The sequence below is a fragment of the Pelmatolapia mariae genome, linkage group LG16_19, assembly GCF_036321145.2.
Source record: "Pelmatolapia mariae isolate MD_Pm_ZW linkage group LG16_19, Pm_UMD_F_2, whole genome shotgun sequence".
Taxonomy (NCBI): Eukaryota; Metazoa; Chordata; class Actinopteri; order Cichliformes; family Cichlidae; genus Pelmatolapia; species Pelmatolapia mariae.
In genome coordinates, this window is record NC_086241.1 from 31,841,273 (window position 1) to 31,859,538 (window position 18,266).

At 40.6% G+C, this 18,266-nt stretch overlaps 1 protein-coding gene across 16 annotated transcripts in view; it reads left to right on the top strand.

The window, feature by feature from the left end:
• dgkh (diacylglycerol kinase, eta) overlaps nt 1-18,266 on the top strand; it is a 108,307-nt gene that overhangs the window by 62,651 nt on the left and 27,390 nt on the right. For 8 of the 16 annotated variants that reach the window (XR_010096454.1, XM_063496754.1, XM_063496757.1 and 5 more), the window contains 9 exons: nt 325-432; nt 4,885-4,998; nt 5,088-5,222; nt 5,325-5,485; nt 5,594-5,699; nt 6,362-6,454; nt 7,039-7,158; nt 8,606-8,711; nt 9,982-10,112. Coding sequence is in view for 13 of the 16 variants with exons in the window: in XM_063496754.1 (XP_063352824.1) it covers nt 325-432; nt 4,885-4,998; nt 5,088-5,222; nt 5,325-5,485; nt 5,594-5,699; nt 6,362-6,454; nt 7,039-7,158; nt 8,606-8,711; nt 9,982-10,112 (1,074 nt within the window). In the remaining 3 variants the exon portion in view is untranslated. Of the gene's footprint in view, nt 1-324; nt 433-4,884; nt 4,999-5,087; nt 5,223-5,324; nt 5,486-5,593; nt 5,700-6,361; nt 6,455-7,038; nt 7,159-8,583; nt 8,712-9,981; nt 10,113-14,458; nt 17,393-18,266 lie in introns of those variants that run through there. The other 8 variants (XM_063496758.2, XM_063496768.2, XR_010096455.1 and 5 more) reach the window with 6 other exon arrangements.

Genomic DNA, 18,266 nt, shown 5'->3' on the forward strand with positions numbered 1-18,266 from the left:
ATGATTATGTGTATATTCGAACAAACTCCAGGTTTCTTAGGCACTGACGATGTTGGTCTGGTAAGAGTAAAAACCACCCTGTTCTGTGAGATTGCTTATTTACACAGCCAGAAAACTGATAACGTGTAATAAAAAAACACCAGTTTTTTTTGTGTCAGTTTTGCAATGAAATAGTTCTGAAAGCTCAGTAAAGGCAGAAGAAAAAAGGTGGTTAAATGTTTATAGAACCAGCAAACAGCCTTAATTTAGACATATAGAGTATATGTTCTCTTTTCTTTTGCTTTACTGGTCCAACTTAACTTTGTTATTTTGTGTCTTTCCCAGTGTGATGGACAGTACATCCCACTGCCCAGCCTTCAAGGCATAGCAGTGTTGAACATTCCTAGCTACGCAGGCGGGACCAACTTCTGGGGCGGCACCAAGGAGGATGATGTAAGTACATTTACTGTTCTCAAGCTGTTCACTCTAATAAAACTGCTCTCTGTGTGATGTTCCATCCTACTTGGCATGGCCCTGGTAGGAAACTAAGATCATCTTTGAGGGATGAAAACGGGTGTGTTTTCCGCTCTGCTTGGAGCTTTTTTCTTTTTGTCTTTTGTCTTCTTTTTCTTTTTGTCTTCTTTTTGTCTTCTCTGATATTACCTAAAGAATGACAGTGTGGACGCCTGTTTGACATGACCCCGATAGCCTGGATGTGCAGGGGGAGGGATGGCTAGAGAGACGTCTCTGCTTGTTTGTTTAAGGCTCAGAGCACACTGGCTGAGGGATTAGAGTGTCAGTTTGCACACACACACCCCTGAGTGAGCCCCTGCAGAGGGCTCACTCAGGGGTGTGTGTGTGGGGGCACACACACACACATATACAGCAATGTGCATTGGGTGTTATGTAACTGTTTTTGCTGGAGAGGAGGAAGCAGAAACAGAGAGAGGACATTTAGATAAACTTAGTCATTATGCTTATGGAGTATATACACGACTGCACAAACACAGGCACAGATTATCATCAGAGTTTTGCCTTTGTTTGGAATAAATCATTCATTTTGACACATGGGAGTAAATATAGTTTTTTATACATATACATATATATGGAGAGAGAGAGAGAGAGAGAGAGAGAGAGAGAAGATAATATATATCTTAGTAATTGTAAAAGCTAATGATAAAATGACCGATCCTGCTAACACACAGATCAGCACCCTCCCACTGGCTGTGTCCATCTAGTGGCTGGTGCCCCACAAGACAACTCAGAGAGTCACTTGATCGCTTTTAAGCAGTTTGAGTTGTTTTTTTTTGTTTGTTTTGTTTTTTAGAAGTACAAATATGTGTAAAAGAAAATTCAAGAATAAATTTGACAATTTTTCATTTTTATTTTATTTTTTTTTATTTTTACAACATACACATATGAGCTACTCCTCAAAATCTTGGGGTCCCTTGGAAATTAAGTCTATTATTTTATGTTATATATAAGTGATGGATCAAAAATGTTGTCAAAACAATTAGATTTCTACATTAGATCTACAGAGGCCTGTTTCAGCACCCCTCACTGCTGTGTCGCATTATGTTACCTTATATCGTACTAATGATCATTAGGCTTGGGATCTCTTTGTCTAGTTATGTTAGCACTGCTGACAGCAGTCATGTTCACTTAATCAGTCTGTCTAGCTGAGTTTCTGAAACTTGTCAGAGGTTTCTATTTTAAGGAATAAAGTTATTTTATTTGTGAAAATGCCAAAAAGTTGTGCGTGTATTATTCTCTTCACAAGTCCGCACAATCTCTCACTGTAATAAAAAACCTGTGTCTCAAACTAAAGTCTGACGCTGAATTCATGTTCAAGTCTGCAAGCTAGAACATGAATTCATTGTCAGTGAGTTTCAGAAAAGAAGCCTCTTTTTTTGGCCCTTTTCAGGCTTCAGTCAAACCTACACAGACGCTTAACCAACTACATGAATTACTTCTTTCATCAGCAAAACAGTTGTCAGTAGTGCTAATATGATTGAAAATACTTTTCTAATCATCTTTCAGCCTATAAATTGATAAATGTGCAGCTAACACGGTGTTCCACAGGAGCATGGGTGTGATAGTGTCTGAAAATGGGCCCCTATGGCAGTATGCTGCCTCTTGCACATGGCTCTGTGGACCTCCTTTACAGGTTGGGTTGCTTCATTTTGTAAACACTGTGAATAGTAGGTTTAGAGGTTTCATAGGGCAATTTTGGAAATCTACTTCATTTTCTCATTGGAAACGGTAAAATACAACTAAATCTATATTTCAACAATCCAGCTCAATCTTGGCAAAATTCTTAACCCTCTCCAGCAATATCTGTATTATATTTTATCAACATTTGAATTTTGAATCTCATGTCTCAAAGCTCATCCATTGCTTCCTTTGTTTCATTTCTCACTCTTTATCCCATCTTCAGCTGCTACAGGGAATAACGAGTAGGCTGCTAAAACATGCTGGCTTCTGGTGAAATTCTGAATTAATTTTAGAATGTTATTTTTTAACATGAGGCCCTTTGATTTGGGTGTCACAGCCAGGATGACTGGTGTGTTTGTGGAGCGGACCCTAAAGCAGACAAGGGAGAGATGGAACTGAATCTTTAACAAAAAGCGAGCCATTTATTTTGTGCTGAAGTCAAAAATGGAAAACAAGGCAAAACATACTGGAACAAACTGAACTGGGAGCAACTAAATTACTACGATAACTAAAACAAGAAACTGAACAGGTACATGCAAAACATGAACATGGAAAAAACCTGAGCAATCGAAAGAAAACGCTGACCAGACATGACCTGATGTGGAAACAACAGACAACCCAACAAAGAACAGAAGAAGACAGAGGACTTAAATACACAGAAGGGTGATGAGGGAAGTGGAAACACCTGGGGAAACACAGCTGACACAAATGAACCTGATGCCACAGGGGAAGTTCAACCAAACACACTGAACATGGAAACACAAGACACTTCAAAGTAAAACAGGAAACATAATAGAATGTAGACAAGACAACACAAGCTTGACAACGTAAGCACACAGACATTTACACATGACAGAGGACAGGAAAAGACTCATAAATCAGGAGACATAGAAGAACCATAAACTAGACTGGAACTCAACTAAACCATCCATCCATCCAAGCTCTCCAGAGAGTAGTGCGGTGTGCTGAACGGATAATTGGAGGTGAGCTTCCCTCCCTCCAAGACATCTACAGGAAGCGGTGCCTGAGGAAAGCGGGGAGGATCATCAAGGACTCCAGCCACCCCAGCCATAAACTGTTCAGACTACTTCCATCAGGAAGGAGGTTCTGCAGCATCCGGTCCCGTACCAGCAGACTGAGAGACAGCTTTTTCCATCAGGCCATCAGACTGCTGAACATGTCATAGACACCTCACCCTCACTACTGGAACTTCAACATTATGCACTCCATACTGTATATAAATACCACTGTTTTGCACATACCAACCTCTGTATATTTTATATATCTTATTTTATTGTTTACTTTATTTCATTTGTAAAACATGTATATACATACTATATACACACTCAAACACACACACGTAGAAAAACATATTTAGTATACACATTCAGTAATGTATATACCTTTACATATTGTACATATATTTATTACTTTTTAGATTAGCCATTTTTATATTTTGCTTGTTTTACATTATTGTATTTTGCACAACTCTGTTGCTTGTGAAGCTCGCACACAAGAATTTCACTCACATGTACTGTACCAGTGTACCTGCACATGTGACAATAAAAGTGATTTGATTTGATTTGATTTTTCTTCCGCTTATCCGGGGCCAGGTCGTGGGGTCAGCAGCCCAAGCAGAGAAGCCCAGACCTCCCTCTCCCCAGTCACCTCCTCCAGCTTATCTGGGGGAACACCAAGGCGTTCCCAGGCCAACCGAGAGATATAATCTCTCCAGCGTGTCCTGGGTCTGCCCCGGGACCTCCTCCCAGTGGGACATGCCCGGAAAACCTTGCCCAGGAGGCGCCCAGGAGGCATCCTTGTCAGATGTACGAACCACCTCAACTGGCTCCTTTCGATGTGGAGGAGCAGCGGCTCTACTCTGAGCCCCTCCCGAATGTTGTCTGGGGGCTTTTGCCCCCTGGTAGGGTCTCCCATGGCAAATTGGTCCTCGGTGAGGGACCAGACAAAGAGTGATTCAGAAAACCCCTATGAAAAGACCATCGAGGGAACAGTTCACCCTGCCCGGGATAGGGTTACCGGGGCCCCGCCCTGGAGCCAGACCTGGCGAGGGTGCCCGAGGGCGAGCGGGAAAAAGGGACATGGGCCCATCTTCCTGCAGGCCCACCACCCGCAGGTGGCATCGTAGGGGTCGGGTGCAATGTGAGCCGGGCGGCGGCCAGGAGCGGAGGTCCTGGCGGACCGATCCCCGGCTACCAAGACTGGCAATTGGGACATGGAATGTTAACTAAACCCTAACTAATAATAATAACAGACCTGAACATTATCTCATTAGTAATCAAAAATACAAAATAACTCAACTACACCCTTAACTAAGAAAAACACACAAATCTAACATAGGAACTCAACAGTACTAAATAAACTCGAGATGCTGGGTCACAGACACACTGACCTGGCCCCTGATACTGGGTCTTTAACTGTCCCTTATTTTAAAACCAGAGGCTGGATGTAGCTCATAAACCTTTGGAAAGTCTTCCTCAGGTTGGCTGAGTCTGTAGTTTGTTTTAAAGGGCTGCTGAAAACTAATTTTTGAATATGTTAGCTTTTCTTTTGTTTATGTTTATGTGGAACATTTACATAAATTTGAAATAGCGGCAACTGTATCCTTTTAGGATCCTTCCAGCTACATTACATTGACATAGATTTCATTATTACCATAATGTTTTTATGCAGATATTCTGTGCTCCATCTTTCGATGACAAGATCCTGGAAGTGGTTGCTGTTTTTGGGAGCATGCAAATGGCTGTGTCCAGAGTCATCAAATTGCAACACCACCGCATAGCACAGGTGAGCAGATGCGTTAAAACCGTATGAAGTGCAAATTCATCTCTGTGTCTGTACTGTGTGATTCTAATCCAAGCGTCTGCCTCAATCAGTGTCGAACTGTGAAGATTACGATCCTGGGTGACGAGGGGGTTCCCATTCAGGTGGACGGTGAGGCCTGGATCCAACCGCCTGGAGTCATCAAGATCCAGCACAAGAACAGAGCACAGATGCTCACCAGAGACCGGGTGAGGAAGGGTGCTGCTGCTGCTGAGTGAAAAGCAATTTGTGTAGATATATATATATATATGTATATACTTATCTGTGTTTTCTTCTAAATTTCCCCGCAGGCTTTTGAGAACACACTGAAGTCATGGGAGGACAAGCTCAAGTATGATAAGCCTCCTTTGCGACCTCACCTCTACCCTCAGCAGTCTGTGGATCTGGCCACAGAGGAGGAGGCAGGCCTGGTGCAGATGTGTGCCCGGGCTGCAGAAGAGCTCATTACAAGGTAAACTTGAATTGATGTGAATATCAGGTATCAGTCGCCTTGTGCACAGGCTTCGCAGACTTTGTTACCTTGAGCTAAGCTCACTGACTGCGCTCTGTCTAATCACAGGATATGTGAGGCTGCAAAGACGAACGGGCTCTTAGAGCAGGAACTGGCTCACGCTGTTAATGCTGCATCACACGCCATCAACAAAACACACCCGAAGTTCCCCGAGGTGAGCTGGGTTTAGCCTGATTTTTGAGACATTGACATTGTCTTGAGAAAGTCTTTTACAACTCACTGTTGCATCCTCAAAACTGCAGTTTAAAATAATTAATTCTTGTAAAATAAAAATGACTTTTTCTTGCCATTAGAGGTCACTGAAGTCAAAGCTTACATTTAAGATGTACCACTTATTGTTTTAAGGAGACTAATGAGCACTGTTCCAGGTGCAATTTCTTGCTCTTGAGATATTTGAATCTTTAAAAGCTAGGCACTGTGTTTCAGGCAAATCTTTTAAAATGTGGTATTTTCTGCCATATTTCAAAATGACAGAGAAAGGGAAAGTACTTGAGTCCAGTTTACAGCATCCACAGTTTTAGTTGAACTGCTGCTAAAAGTTAAGCTAAGTTTATTTCTTCATTGGCCATTAATATAATAATAAAAGTGCCCTTTAAGTAATTACTTTATGTGGCAATGTGTGAATTTCCTCCATTGTTAATTGATGTTTTAAGGGTTGTTTAACTTGTTCTGATTAAGCACTTACTTTACCCCATATTAAACCCCTGAAGAGAGGCTAAGCTACTAAAATAGCATCTAGAACTGTGTGAAATATGTGCACTCTGCTTCTGTTTTTCATGGTGTGTAACATTGAATTCATTTTTCTCCCTTTTGCAGAGCCTTACTCGGAACACAGCCATTGAGGTGGCCAGCACTATGAAGGCACTCCACAATGAGACCGAGTCTCTTCTGTTGGGCCGAGTCTCTCTGGTGAGTTATCATGGCTGAAATAGATTGTTTCAATCCTACGTTCTTTTTATACGTTTATGAAACAAAGACTTGAAGGCAGTGTACTTTAAAACTAGATTATTTCTAATGGTGAAAGAATCTTGGGGGAGGGGATCACAGACAGAAGTCTTGTTATGGAAAACAGCCCCTGGCTCACTTGCTCTGTGCCCTTCGTAAATACTTTCCTGATCAGTTTATAGTTTAAGTCACCAGTTTCTGGTCTTGCTGAATACAACATGATGTTGTTTTTGTAAGTCATGGTCTCCACTGCAGCCAAGAAAGTCAAGTGGGCTATTCTTTAAGGCAGACCTGTTTTGTGATGAATTAGTCACTGGTCCTCTTAGGGTGCTGTGTAAAATATATACTTAGATCCATCTCTCGCTCATCACATCTGGCATAGGGGGAACGCAAGAATGCTTAGTCTGAGACTTCATAACAGGATTTTGCCATTTGCTGCTACATCCATCTTGTATTTACAGTCTGTGGTTTTATTATAACTTGGGGTCCTGATTTTAAGGTTGCATTATGGTGTGTTAAATTCACCTTGTTCTCTGTCATCCTTACAGCAACTGGACCCACCAGAGGAGGAGCAGCTGTCCAGCGCTCTGCAGAGCGTGGAGCTGGAACTTGGGAAACTGGGAGAAATCCCCTGGCTTTACCACATCCTGCAGCCCAATGATGAGGAGGTAAGCAGCCTCAGTAAATATGCGCTTGCATGCACACGCTCCATTGTGTGTGGTATCTTTGTAAAATAGAAGACATTAGGTACATTGTGTACTCCTGCAACTCAAAGCTAAAAGTGAACACTATGGAGTTATCTGCAATAACAGTGCCTTCAAATATGGTCACATTGTCACTGAAAGTACAAATATGAGCTTCAAATCTAACACACAAATCATTGTGCTGTTCTTATCCATCCCTAATATTCTGACAGGGAAAAGTATTTGGAAAACAAAAACTCAGAACAACAAAAGTTAATTGGAGGCTGTCAGTAAGTGAAACAAATTTGGAGGTGTCCATTAGAGCTAGGGTTTATGGTGACTTTGGCTTCCTAATAGAAGTATCTGCTGATGTGTACCATATAAGAATGAAATCTCAGAAGAGTTGCAATCAAAAACTGTTGATTTAAATTATCAAAGGGGTTATGAGTCAAGACCAGGAGGCAAACTATCAATAAAAAAATGTATTACTGTGATAGCTCTCCTTAGAAGTGGTTGTCCAATTAATATGATTTCAAAAACACAATGCAGAATATTTGGAAAGACAGAAATACCTCTTCACACCAGTGGAGTGCCACTGATTCTGCCTTAGTGCTGTCAGAGAACCACCCCATAATTTAATCAAAGTGAACATTAGTAACATTACTAATAGCAGTTTGACAAAGATGAAAGGGGGAAAAAAAAGATCCTGGTTTACAGAGTATTTTTACTCAGTCACCAAACGTCTTACTGTGGTCGCTCATGTATTTACCGATATCACTAGTTCAACCTTTGGATCCAATGATTTTGTAATGATTTTGTGGTGGAAATGTTTGGAAAATTAGTAAAAGAAACCTCAGAGTAGCAGCTAAAGCACTGGAGCTGTGCAACGACTTTGTATATCAGTCTGCCACAGGCAAATACAGCCATAGAGGTCAGATCAGAGCACCCTCAATAAAGAAGGTGAAGTTTGACTACTTTGGATCAGCTGAAGGGATGTAGCGGGAGGAATGCTCTGTTGTGATTGGTTGTTCAGGTTACAATTACTTCAGGTTTTGTAGTTAAGATTAGAGCTGGACAGGATGACAGATGTGATCAAGTCTAGCTCCATACTTTCACAACAGCTCCAGAAAGACTGAAGATAGAAAAGGGTTCTTTGCTTTAAAGTTTGACGACCAATTAAATCACAGGATTTACTTTCCCACCAGGACTGAAAGATAATAATCGTTTGTTATCGGCTTAAGCATAGTGTGCATACATATTTATACTTGTGGCTTAGATGACTGACTGACCAGTTACTGACCAGCTAAATCCAAAGTGTTCACACAGCTGTCTTGCAGCTGTCCTGTATGTCTTCAGTGTAGCATGGCTTCAGGTAACGGGAGAGTCGAGTAGCTAAATAAAAGGCTATAGGTTGACTGTGCTTATGTACCAGGATCACTCTCTGGGTTACGGCAAGAGGAACAGTCGCAGCAGCATGTTTCGCATAGTGCCCAAGTTCAAGAAGGAGAAGGCCACCAAGAAGACAAGCCCTCAATCAGGTAGGGCTGTGTCCACTTTTCCTCAGTACTGAGCAAACTGGAAAAACTCAGGATAAGGAATCAGTAAGTCCCTCCCATCTGCCATGGGAGGGACTTACTTACCAGCTGCCTTATTTGTATTTACACTGTATAATTGTTTCCACCTCTTATTAAAAAGGATGATAACAATAAAATCATAGTAATTTTTGATTTGTTAATCGTAACTTGAAGTTAGTTAAATTGAAAGGGTACTGATGTTATTTCACTTGCTATTCACTTGCTAATGGCAAGCAAGATGTTTAGCTGGAAGTGGTACCATACTTTATTCTTCAGTAATGTAAAGCTGACCACTGCTCCATCACACACACAAGAACAGCTTATTTCTGCCCAGAGTCATCACGGTTACCTTTCATGATGGTTATCTTGCCCCTCACTCCTGTTGTTTTTGAAGCCCATGCATAAACGTTGTACTCCATTGTTGTCCCCTAGTAGAAACACAAAGAACGTGTGTTTGAATGTGTTTGAGGTGTTAACATCCCACACCCTGACCATCAACTTGCACCCTATACTCCCCTCTTTTCATGCTCTTATCCAGCTGTCAGTATGTTTTCAGAAGGTACAAAGTCGGGAGAAGAACAAGTCTGTGCACCAAGGACACATGTGCAGAGATGGAAGAGTTCATATGAACACAAAAAAGAAAAACTGAGTAGAAAAGGCAATATCAGATTTGTAGATGAGGAGACAGTGAGATTACAATGTTGCTGTGTACAAATAAGTATACTGAGAAGCCCTTCCTTTTATCTGGGGCATGTTCCTGGGTAGTTGAGCTGTATTTCCTGCAGATTGCACAGGCTTCCGCCTCCCTTTACCTCCTACTTTTCTCTGTGTGCGCTGATATTGGTCAATGATGTGCATGCTCCCAGCCTGCCGTGGACGCCATTGGTCACTGCCTTGTTCTGACCAACCTTTGGCCTCTGTCCCACTCCTTCCTCATCTACCAGCTGCCGTCATTGTTTTTTCTCCTCCCTTCTTCTCTCTCTCCCCTTCCTCCCCTCCATCTCTCTCTTCAATGATTTACCACAATCTGTGTCCATTGGTGAGGTTGTGTGTGTGTGTTTGAAGACACATTCACAGAGTATATGGGGTTAAAAGAAGTGAGAGTGTGACAGTTTGTGGATTGTGGCAGTGCGTTTGCATACCCGTGAGGCACTCTGAGCCTCTCTCTGCTCTGCTCTGTGTGTGCATTTTTGTGCGTGTGTGTGCGCGCGCACATGTGTGTGTGCGTGTACAGTGGAAAGATGGGGCACAGAGGAGGTGGGCATCTGGCTGGAACAGCTGAGTCTGGGGGAGTACAGAGACACCTTCATCCGACACGACATCCGAGGCTCAGAGCTGCTGCACCTGGAGAGGAGGGACCTGAAGGTACTCTCTCACTCATACACACATATACACACGCACACACACACTGGTACCCACTTGTTGTCACATCTCAGTGAATCTGTGTGAACCCCCTCCTCCAATCCAAAATCAACTCTTTCTCTCTGTACCCTCTTGGTGTGCTGCGTTTCTTTCGCTCTGTTAGATGTCTCCCTGTTTTTGCCACCTCTCGTGCTGCGCTGCATCGCTCTGCTTGGCTTTTACCGTCTGATCGTGGCTTGTTGAAAAAGACTTGCTGTAACCCACTAACACCTGCTGAAAAGGGGGGGAAGCCTTCAGGTCAAGGAGGGGCTCAGTGTGGATAGACCAAACTGAGTTAGGCTTAGGGCAAAAGTGAGAAAAAAATGAATGTATATAGTGGCAGTCTTGAAAAAACTGTGTTGCAACATGAACGTGGAGCGAACAAAGGGAGCAGAAACATAGCCTTTCTAGGAACTGTTCGAAAGCTTGTGCAGTCTCTACTGTCTTCAGTCGTATGCATATAAACACTTGTCAAACAAAACAGCTTGCAGTTTCAGATTACACTGTCAACGTGTATATCAGAACATGAGGACTAGAACATTCTACTTTAAAACAATCTGTCAAAAAAAGTCAAAAGCACATTCTTTACTGTGTAACGTAAGTTAGAACATGACTGTGGTTTTTGATGCTATTTTCATAATACACTGTAATGAAGTGTATAAGAGAACTCGTAATAATAATAATAATGTTGATCTGGGTTGTGTAATATCCGCTGAACCTCCAGGTAACAATCTTAAAATAGAAGGACACTGGAAGCCAAGCACAGGTGCACAAAAAGACAAACTTGAAGTTATTATGAACCACATTTAAATCAACATCTTCTCAGTTGCACATTTAATGCTTCATGTTTTTTTTGTGCTCAGATGAAAACTGATGATGAGGGTGTTTTTATCCTAGAGACCACTCCCATAAAAATACAAATGTTTCATCATAGGGTAAAGGTTATCACTCAGAATAACTTTGATTTGACCTTTCAGTGACTTTTTTCTCTACACAGAGAGGTGGATCTAAACCAGTAGCGTAGCCCCCACACCATATCAGGTAGTGGTGCAACGGATCACGGTTGATCCGAAATCCGAACCGATCCCACTCCACGGTTCGGTACGCACGTGATCCGAAGATTCGAATAAGAAAAAAAAAGTATGTGTATGGTGCGCGTGGTCAGTCTGTCAAGCGGTAGTTATGGTCAGCGCTAGCGGTCCAAGTGGAGGAGCAGAGGAGTTTGCGGTATTTAAGCAGCCCTTTGCTGCCCCGTCCGACCGGGCTAAAGCTATTACAAAAGCTATTGGGGTGTTTAGTTGCAGACGGGAGGCCGTATTCCGTTGTGCAAAACAAGGGGTTTAAACAGTGATGAACGTGCTTGAGCCACGCTATGATATCCCATTGCGCGTCCACTTCAGTGTGACAAGATCGTTCCAAGCATGTATGAGCAGGAAAAGTTTAAAGTTATGGCTGAACTGTCCCAGGCATCTTCTGTTGCTCAAACTACAAATGGGTGGACCTCCAGGGCAACGGAAAGCCACGTGACCGTGACTGCTCGTTATATCAAAGCCCTGTACTGCCCTATAGATTACATTAGATTAGATGAAACTTTATTTATCCCTCGGGTGGGTTCCTCCGGGAAATTCAGTTTCCAGTAGCACAGCACCGACAGAAGTTGCAGAATGTGAGCAGAAATACACCATATATACACATATATAAATACAGAGAATACAAAAGGGATAAATAGAATAAATAGGAATAAGAATACAAGGGAACGGCACATTTCAAGTATTGTGAGTCTATTACACCGTTGGATATTAACAAAAACTATTGCACAGTGAAAAGGCACTACAGCTTACTTGTTCCCCCCTCCTCTGTCCCCGTTTCCCCTCCCTCTCCCCTCCAGCGAGGAGTTAAACAGTTTGATGGCGTGTGGGACAAAGGACTTTTTAAGTCTGCTGGTCCTTGACTTTGGGAGAAGCAACCTCTCACTGAACAGACTCCTCTGGTTGTTTATGGCCGTGTTCAGAGAATGCCCAGCATGGTCCATAATGTCCATATTGCACCTTAATTTGTTTTTATATAAGTGAGTGGAATGAGTCTTCAGTTGAATGTTTTTTAATAGGCAAAAAATACTTAAATAAGTAAATGGCGAGTCGAATTTTTGTCTTTTTTTTCTATTTTTGCTGATCTGAAAATTGATCCGATCCGTGACTTAAAACCGTGATCCGATCCGAACCGTGAGATTTTTGATCCGTTGCACCACTAATATCAGGTCAAGGTTTAAGGTTATTTTCCTTTGATTTTTCGACCATCTCTTTACACATGTTAAGCTGAAACACTGCTAAGCAACAACTGTGTATCTTTAGATATCCTATAATAATTGGCTGATATTTGCACTGATAATATATCTGTGATAAGCTGGTACTGCCAAGTAAAATCAATCCACCTGTTCGATTTGTTAAAAATATCAGTACAAGAAAATTGAATACCATTGTTTATGCAAACACACACAAGATACCCAGGTACACATTTGTATGGCAATATACTTGTGTTCGTTCTATATCTGTGCCCCTCATTTCATTGTCTTACAGTTTATCACTCAGTCATACTGTGGCTAGCTGTCTATGTTGCTTGGTAGTTTATATTTGAATGGATAAAAGTACAGATTCAGTGACTGATATATATTGTTTATTGATATACATTGATTGTTTTGAGTCATTTAAAGGCCTCTCTGATTCCTTTGTCTTAAATACACATATTTGCTAGTTGTTTGAGCCTCCAAGTCTGAGGCCATGGAAGAGGATGGAGTGCCGACTCTGGGTCAGGGAGGAGTCACCGCCCCACAGTTTAAGCATCTCAGGTTCTTGTTCACAAGTGAGGGGAGAGTGGAGCTGGAGACTGATAGATGTATTGGTGCCACGTCTGCAGTAATGCAACGTTGTACCAGTTTGTTGTGGTGAAGAGAGAGCTGAGCGTATAAGCAAAACTGTCAGTTTGCTTGTTGATTGTCTTCCCCAGCTACCCCTATGGCCATGAGCTTTGGGTAGTGACAAGGCTTTTCTGGGAATGTCCTAATGGGAAGAAGCCCTAGGGACAGACCCTAGACAGCTGGCGAGAATGTGCCTCCCGTTTGAGCTGGAGGAGTTTCCTGGAGTTCCAAAAAATGCATCAATGGTTAGAAAACATAACAAATTGCCAATGCTTGTGTCCAATGCACAAAGTTGCATCTAATAAGATCAAAAAAGACAAGGTTACAGTTTGGTTTACGGTCTACTAATTTGAAGCCTTGGGGTTTTTTCCAGGTCTTTTAAAATTACTCATAACATATTTGGAGCTAATTTTGTAGCTAATAAGCTAACAATAGTACTAGTGCTAGTAAGCTAGCTTTGGTAGCATACTGAAACTATTGTGATTATGATATTTATTTGGATTTTAAGTTTTCACTAGTTGACTTCAGGCTTTAAATGAACATACTTACTGGGGAATTTAAACAGTCAAACATGAACTGAACATCTGAGGGTTGGATCTTTATGAAAATCTGAAGACACTGGAGGCAACTTCTTTATTAAAAGCTAGCCACCTTTTTTTATTTGGTTACTCTATATGGTATCATTACAGACAATATTAATGTAATATGATGTATTGAAGCGGTTGTGCTTAGTGATAGATGCTGGCAATTGAGAGCTCATTTTCTCAGAGACTTTTCTAAAATCAGTTTTCCTCTCCCTTCAACAAGAGGGATTTAAGTCTGTATTATACAGTCTATGGCTTTTAGCTGCCAAAGCAATAGATCATTTTCGCAGAAGGTGCTGACCAAAACCAGAGCAAAAAATATGGCAAGTTAACCATCGAACCATTTTCACAGTCTTAGTTTGGTACATTAGTATCTATTCATTAACACATTGCTCGTGATGTCAGTGGAAATTTATATTCAGTTTACATTTTTCTGCAAATGATAACTATATCATAATTTATCTCAAATGTGACATGAATGGCAGCCCACCTTATAGCTTTTAGTAGCTTCTAAAGAAAATTTGACTTAAAGATATATTTCTGTGGACATGATTTGCCTAAATATTCCTAAGATATATTTGTTAGATCACTATGAAATGTTTTAATTATTAATATTTTATAGTTTTGACACTATTAATACTGATTTCTCCCACTATAGATTATGAAGCAACCTGGTGTGTAGCCTTTAAAAGTTTGATTCCTAGTGCTGTTCATACCAGACTGTTTATATCACCTACTCGACATTTATTTATGATGGTGTGAAACAGACCTCTCTCAGTGTGTTTTTAATTGCTGTCTTTGTTGGCCCTCAGGATCTGGGGATATCGAAAGTGGGTCATATGAAGAGAATTCTCCAGGGAACTAAAGACCTGGCCAAGGCCTCCATGATTGACCTCTAACCCAGGAGCAAACGCTACCAGAAAGGGGAAATGTGCATTCCTCCTGACATTAGTGGAAGTGTTTGGGAGCACCATAGGCAGTGGCGGAAGAGATATATATTGAAGGAGAGATGGATATTTGATCCCTCTGCTGAGAAAGTCTGTGTGATGTCGTGATCAAGATACATGTGCGTGTGTTTGTTTGTTCTTTGGTGCCAAAATGACAATCGAGAACGCTGATGGAAGTCGTGGATCTTCACACACACAAAAAAGCCATTTCTTATTTAATAACCATTCATAGCACATAATCAGGTATGCAACTAACCTTACTGTTGACAGCTTGTTGTCTGAGTTGTGATAACAAACTAGTAGCAAAACTAAGACTTCCATAGGTGTGGGGTTCTGCTTCAGTTGAGTCTGTTTAAAAAAATGTATTTGCTGGCTCTCTGCCTCACATTACAGAGCTGCACATGCAGAACAGAATAATCTGGACCATGCAGGTGGTTGTCTGGAAGCTTTGTTTGAAAACAGTGGGATACTGTTGCATGCTATGCTTGCTCAACCTTAGATGTGTTTAATTGCATGATTAGTGTCTTGATTTTTTGTGTGTGTATGCGTGTGTGTGTGGGTGTGTGTGTGCAAAATGACACTTGAACAAGTTTTACATAACTTAAGTATTATAATGCCATTTGTTACTACTGAAAACATCATTTTTGGTCTAAATCCAACTTTTTATTCTAGCTTTAAATTATTTTGTTTGCATGATAATGACATGTTTAAAAGGTTTCTGTCAAGTGCCATATTTTGAGTCATTTCGTGTAAGACGTGCTTTAATGGTAGACATCGTAAGAAATTTTTAAACAAGCTATCGGTGAGTTATGATTATATGAAATTAATAAGTTGACACGTTCTCTGTGGATGTGAAAAATCAGTACCAAAGTGAATGTCGAAGAAATCATCAGACGGTTTTGTCTTTATTTAATAAGCCAGTAGGTTTTAAGTCTTAATTTCATTTAAGGTGGGAAAAAGCTGTATTAGTCAGGACGAGAGTAAAACTGTTGGTCAGACGCCAACCACCTATACTATAGGGTTGTAGAGATTTTTTAAAGGAATTCTTAAACAGGCACTTTCTACTTCTTGCTTCATGCAAGTGCAAATCCTCATATCATTACATAGAGTTAACAGTTCACCTCAACTTTTTACCTTTTGGCAACTTGATACAGTATTTAACACTATTGAGAATAGGAGTTAGATATGAGTTTTGAATAGAGCAGTTGATCTGCAGTCTGCTTAACATTGTTCAAGTGCAGCTTTTTCAGTTTTTTTCTCCTTCAAATTCCAAGTGAGACTTTGCTAGAACGCTACTTCTACTTGTTAGTTTCATTTAAGACTGGTGGCATTACAGGGTATATTTCTATATGTGATGCTAAGTTTGTATATAATTATGCACTGTATATACAGTAAACCAGTGTATGCAAACAATGTTTGTAAGTGTAATCTGATGCATTTGTAGATTGCTGACATGGCATGCATTGTCGACAGCCCACACATTTGATTGTGTACATTACACCATACCAGTTGTTGTCGATTTTGTTCTAATCTCTTGTACATGATGATGCTGTTGTATTCTAATGATGGTGCAATATTTTAATCTCTTGTTTTGATACTGTCTCTGAAACTTTCCAAACATGATGTTCCTCAGTGGGTAAAAAAAAAAAAAAACACCACAGAAAAACCTTGTAAAAGTTCTTTTGTACTCTTCCTCGAGGTTTGAGGATTTTCAAAGTTAGACCCAGAGACAGACAGACAGCTTTTTACTCCAGATTTCTTCCAGGGGTTCAGTAGTTTATAGTTTTGCTCCTTTGTGCTTCCAAGATGATACACTAAAGTAGGACTGTGCCAGCGAATGGGAGGGATTAGGCAGGCATGACTGTTGTGTTCACTTCACGTATCCTGTTGTAACGTGTGCATTCAAGTGTGTGTACTACAACAGTGGCATATTGTACCTTAGTACAGTTGTATACTTTTCATTGCCAGCTAATTTTACAGTATAATTTAAAATTTTGCCACACCCATAGACTAATATGCCACCCTAGCAGAATGTGAGCGAAACTTCGGAATTGTGTGTTCCCTCCACCAGGGGGCAATCTATCACATCTCACACCTCTACAGGCCCAGATTACACCATTAAACTGCATTATCTTCCAGCTCCTTATGCTGACAATCAGGTGCTCATTGGCATAAATAAAGTTACAGTCCAATTTGAGTTTTTATCATTCAGTGTTCATAAAACTACAGATTTGTCAGACCTTCCCATCTTTTTAGTCTCATATGCCTTTTATCCATTAAATAGATGAGACTATTTAATGACAGTTAGCCTTTTGTAAACCAGAACCCTTTGTTATAGAAGCCTTTCTGTTAGTATGTGCTTTATACAGTGCTAGGGTGCTCTACGCTGCTTCTTTGCTGCAGCGCTCTTGAAGTTTGGCCTCACATCCATGTACTCTCATCACACCAGTCACCAAACGCAAGTTGTGAATGATGCTGTTGCAGTTCATGAGCTGTGTCTGTCTGCATTAATGGCGTCTGCATGTCCAGGGTGTCTGCCAGGTTCTGTTAATCTGAAGCATTTTGGCCCCAGGCTCCAGCTTGACCTTGCCATATACAGTGGAAGTTGCCACCTTTCTCCCTTGCTGTGTTTTCCAGTGGTCTGTAAATAATGCTGCAAACTGCCTGGTTTTCAAAAACCAATGAAACCCATGCAAGGATCTCTAAAAGACGGATTTAACACTTGGTGTGGTTATCGAAGCGTTGGGAGAAAAGTGAGTTTCATTTGTTTACATTATGTTTACAATGGCACAGTTTTCCTTTTTAAGAATATATATGTAGGTATAGACAATATTTGCATATTTATTGCCTAAGGTTAAATGATATGATGTGTATTGTGTTTTCACATTTGGAATATAATGTTACAGTTGTCACCTGTATTACTATCTGGATGATTTTGGTAAAGTAGTTGATCATTTTTATGACTACTAAGTGACTGTTTTCTGTGCCTTTTTATGGTTAGAATGCATGGTTAACTATTTATTACAATTTGGAGTCACTGAGATGTGTATTTTTGTATTCTGAATAAATAAATGGTTCAGCTTTTGTTGTACATTTTTAAGGTGCCTTGAAACAGGCTACCTATTCATATCTCTCTTCTTCAATAAAATCGGATACATATGCAATCTGACAGGCTCTTCTTTTTTCATTGACACTTTAAACAAAAGGATTATGTCTTATAATTTCAAAATATGTCGAGAAAATGGAACACATTAGTGGTCATTATGCAGTGACCCACTATCTGAAACAAGCCATTCTATCTCCTTTAATGCAACACAGCCCTTTTTAAATGGGGTGGCACGAAGGTGGTGACCAGAAAATATATATCAGCCATTAATTTTTCTTAGACAAGAACAACAAAACATACTCAAATTTCCTAAATAAACTGGCTGGTTTGTTTACTCTTTTATGCTCTCTCTGCTTTGATCAGCTGGTTTGTTGTTTTTGTGGCGCTCCAAACAGGTGTTTTGCCAATGGGAACGTTTCAAAGTGCCCTCTGGTGGGCAAACTATGCATTGTTAATACTCATAACTTTTTAATTTTTCAAATGTATTTTTCGACTGTTGTACATGGCACCAGATACACTGGTACATGTCTGCTGATAATACTATTCAGCTTAAATCAGTCAAGTTCT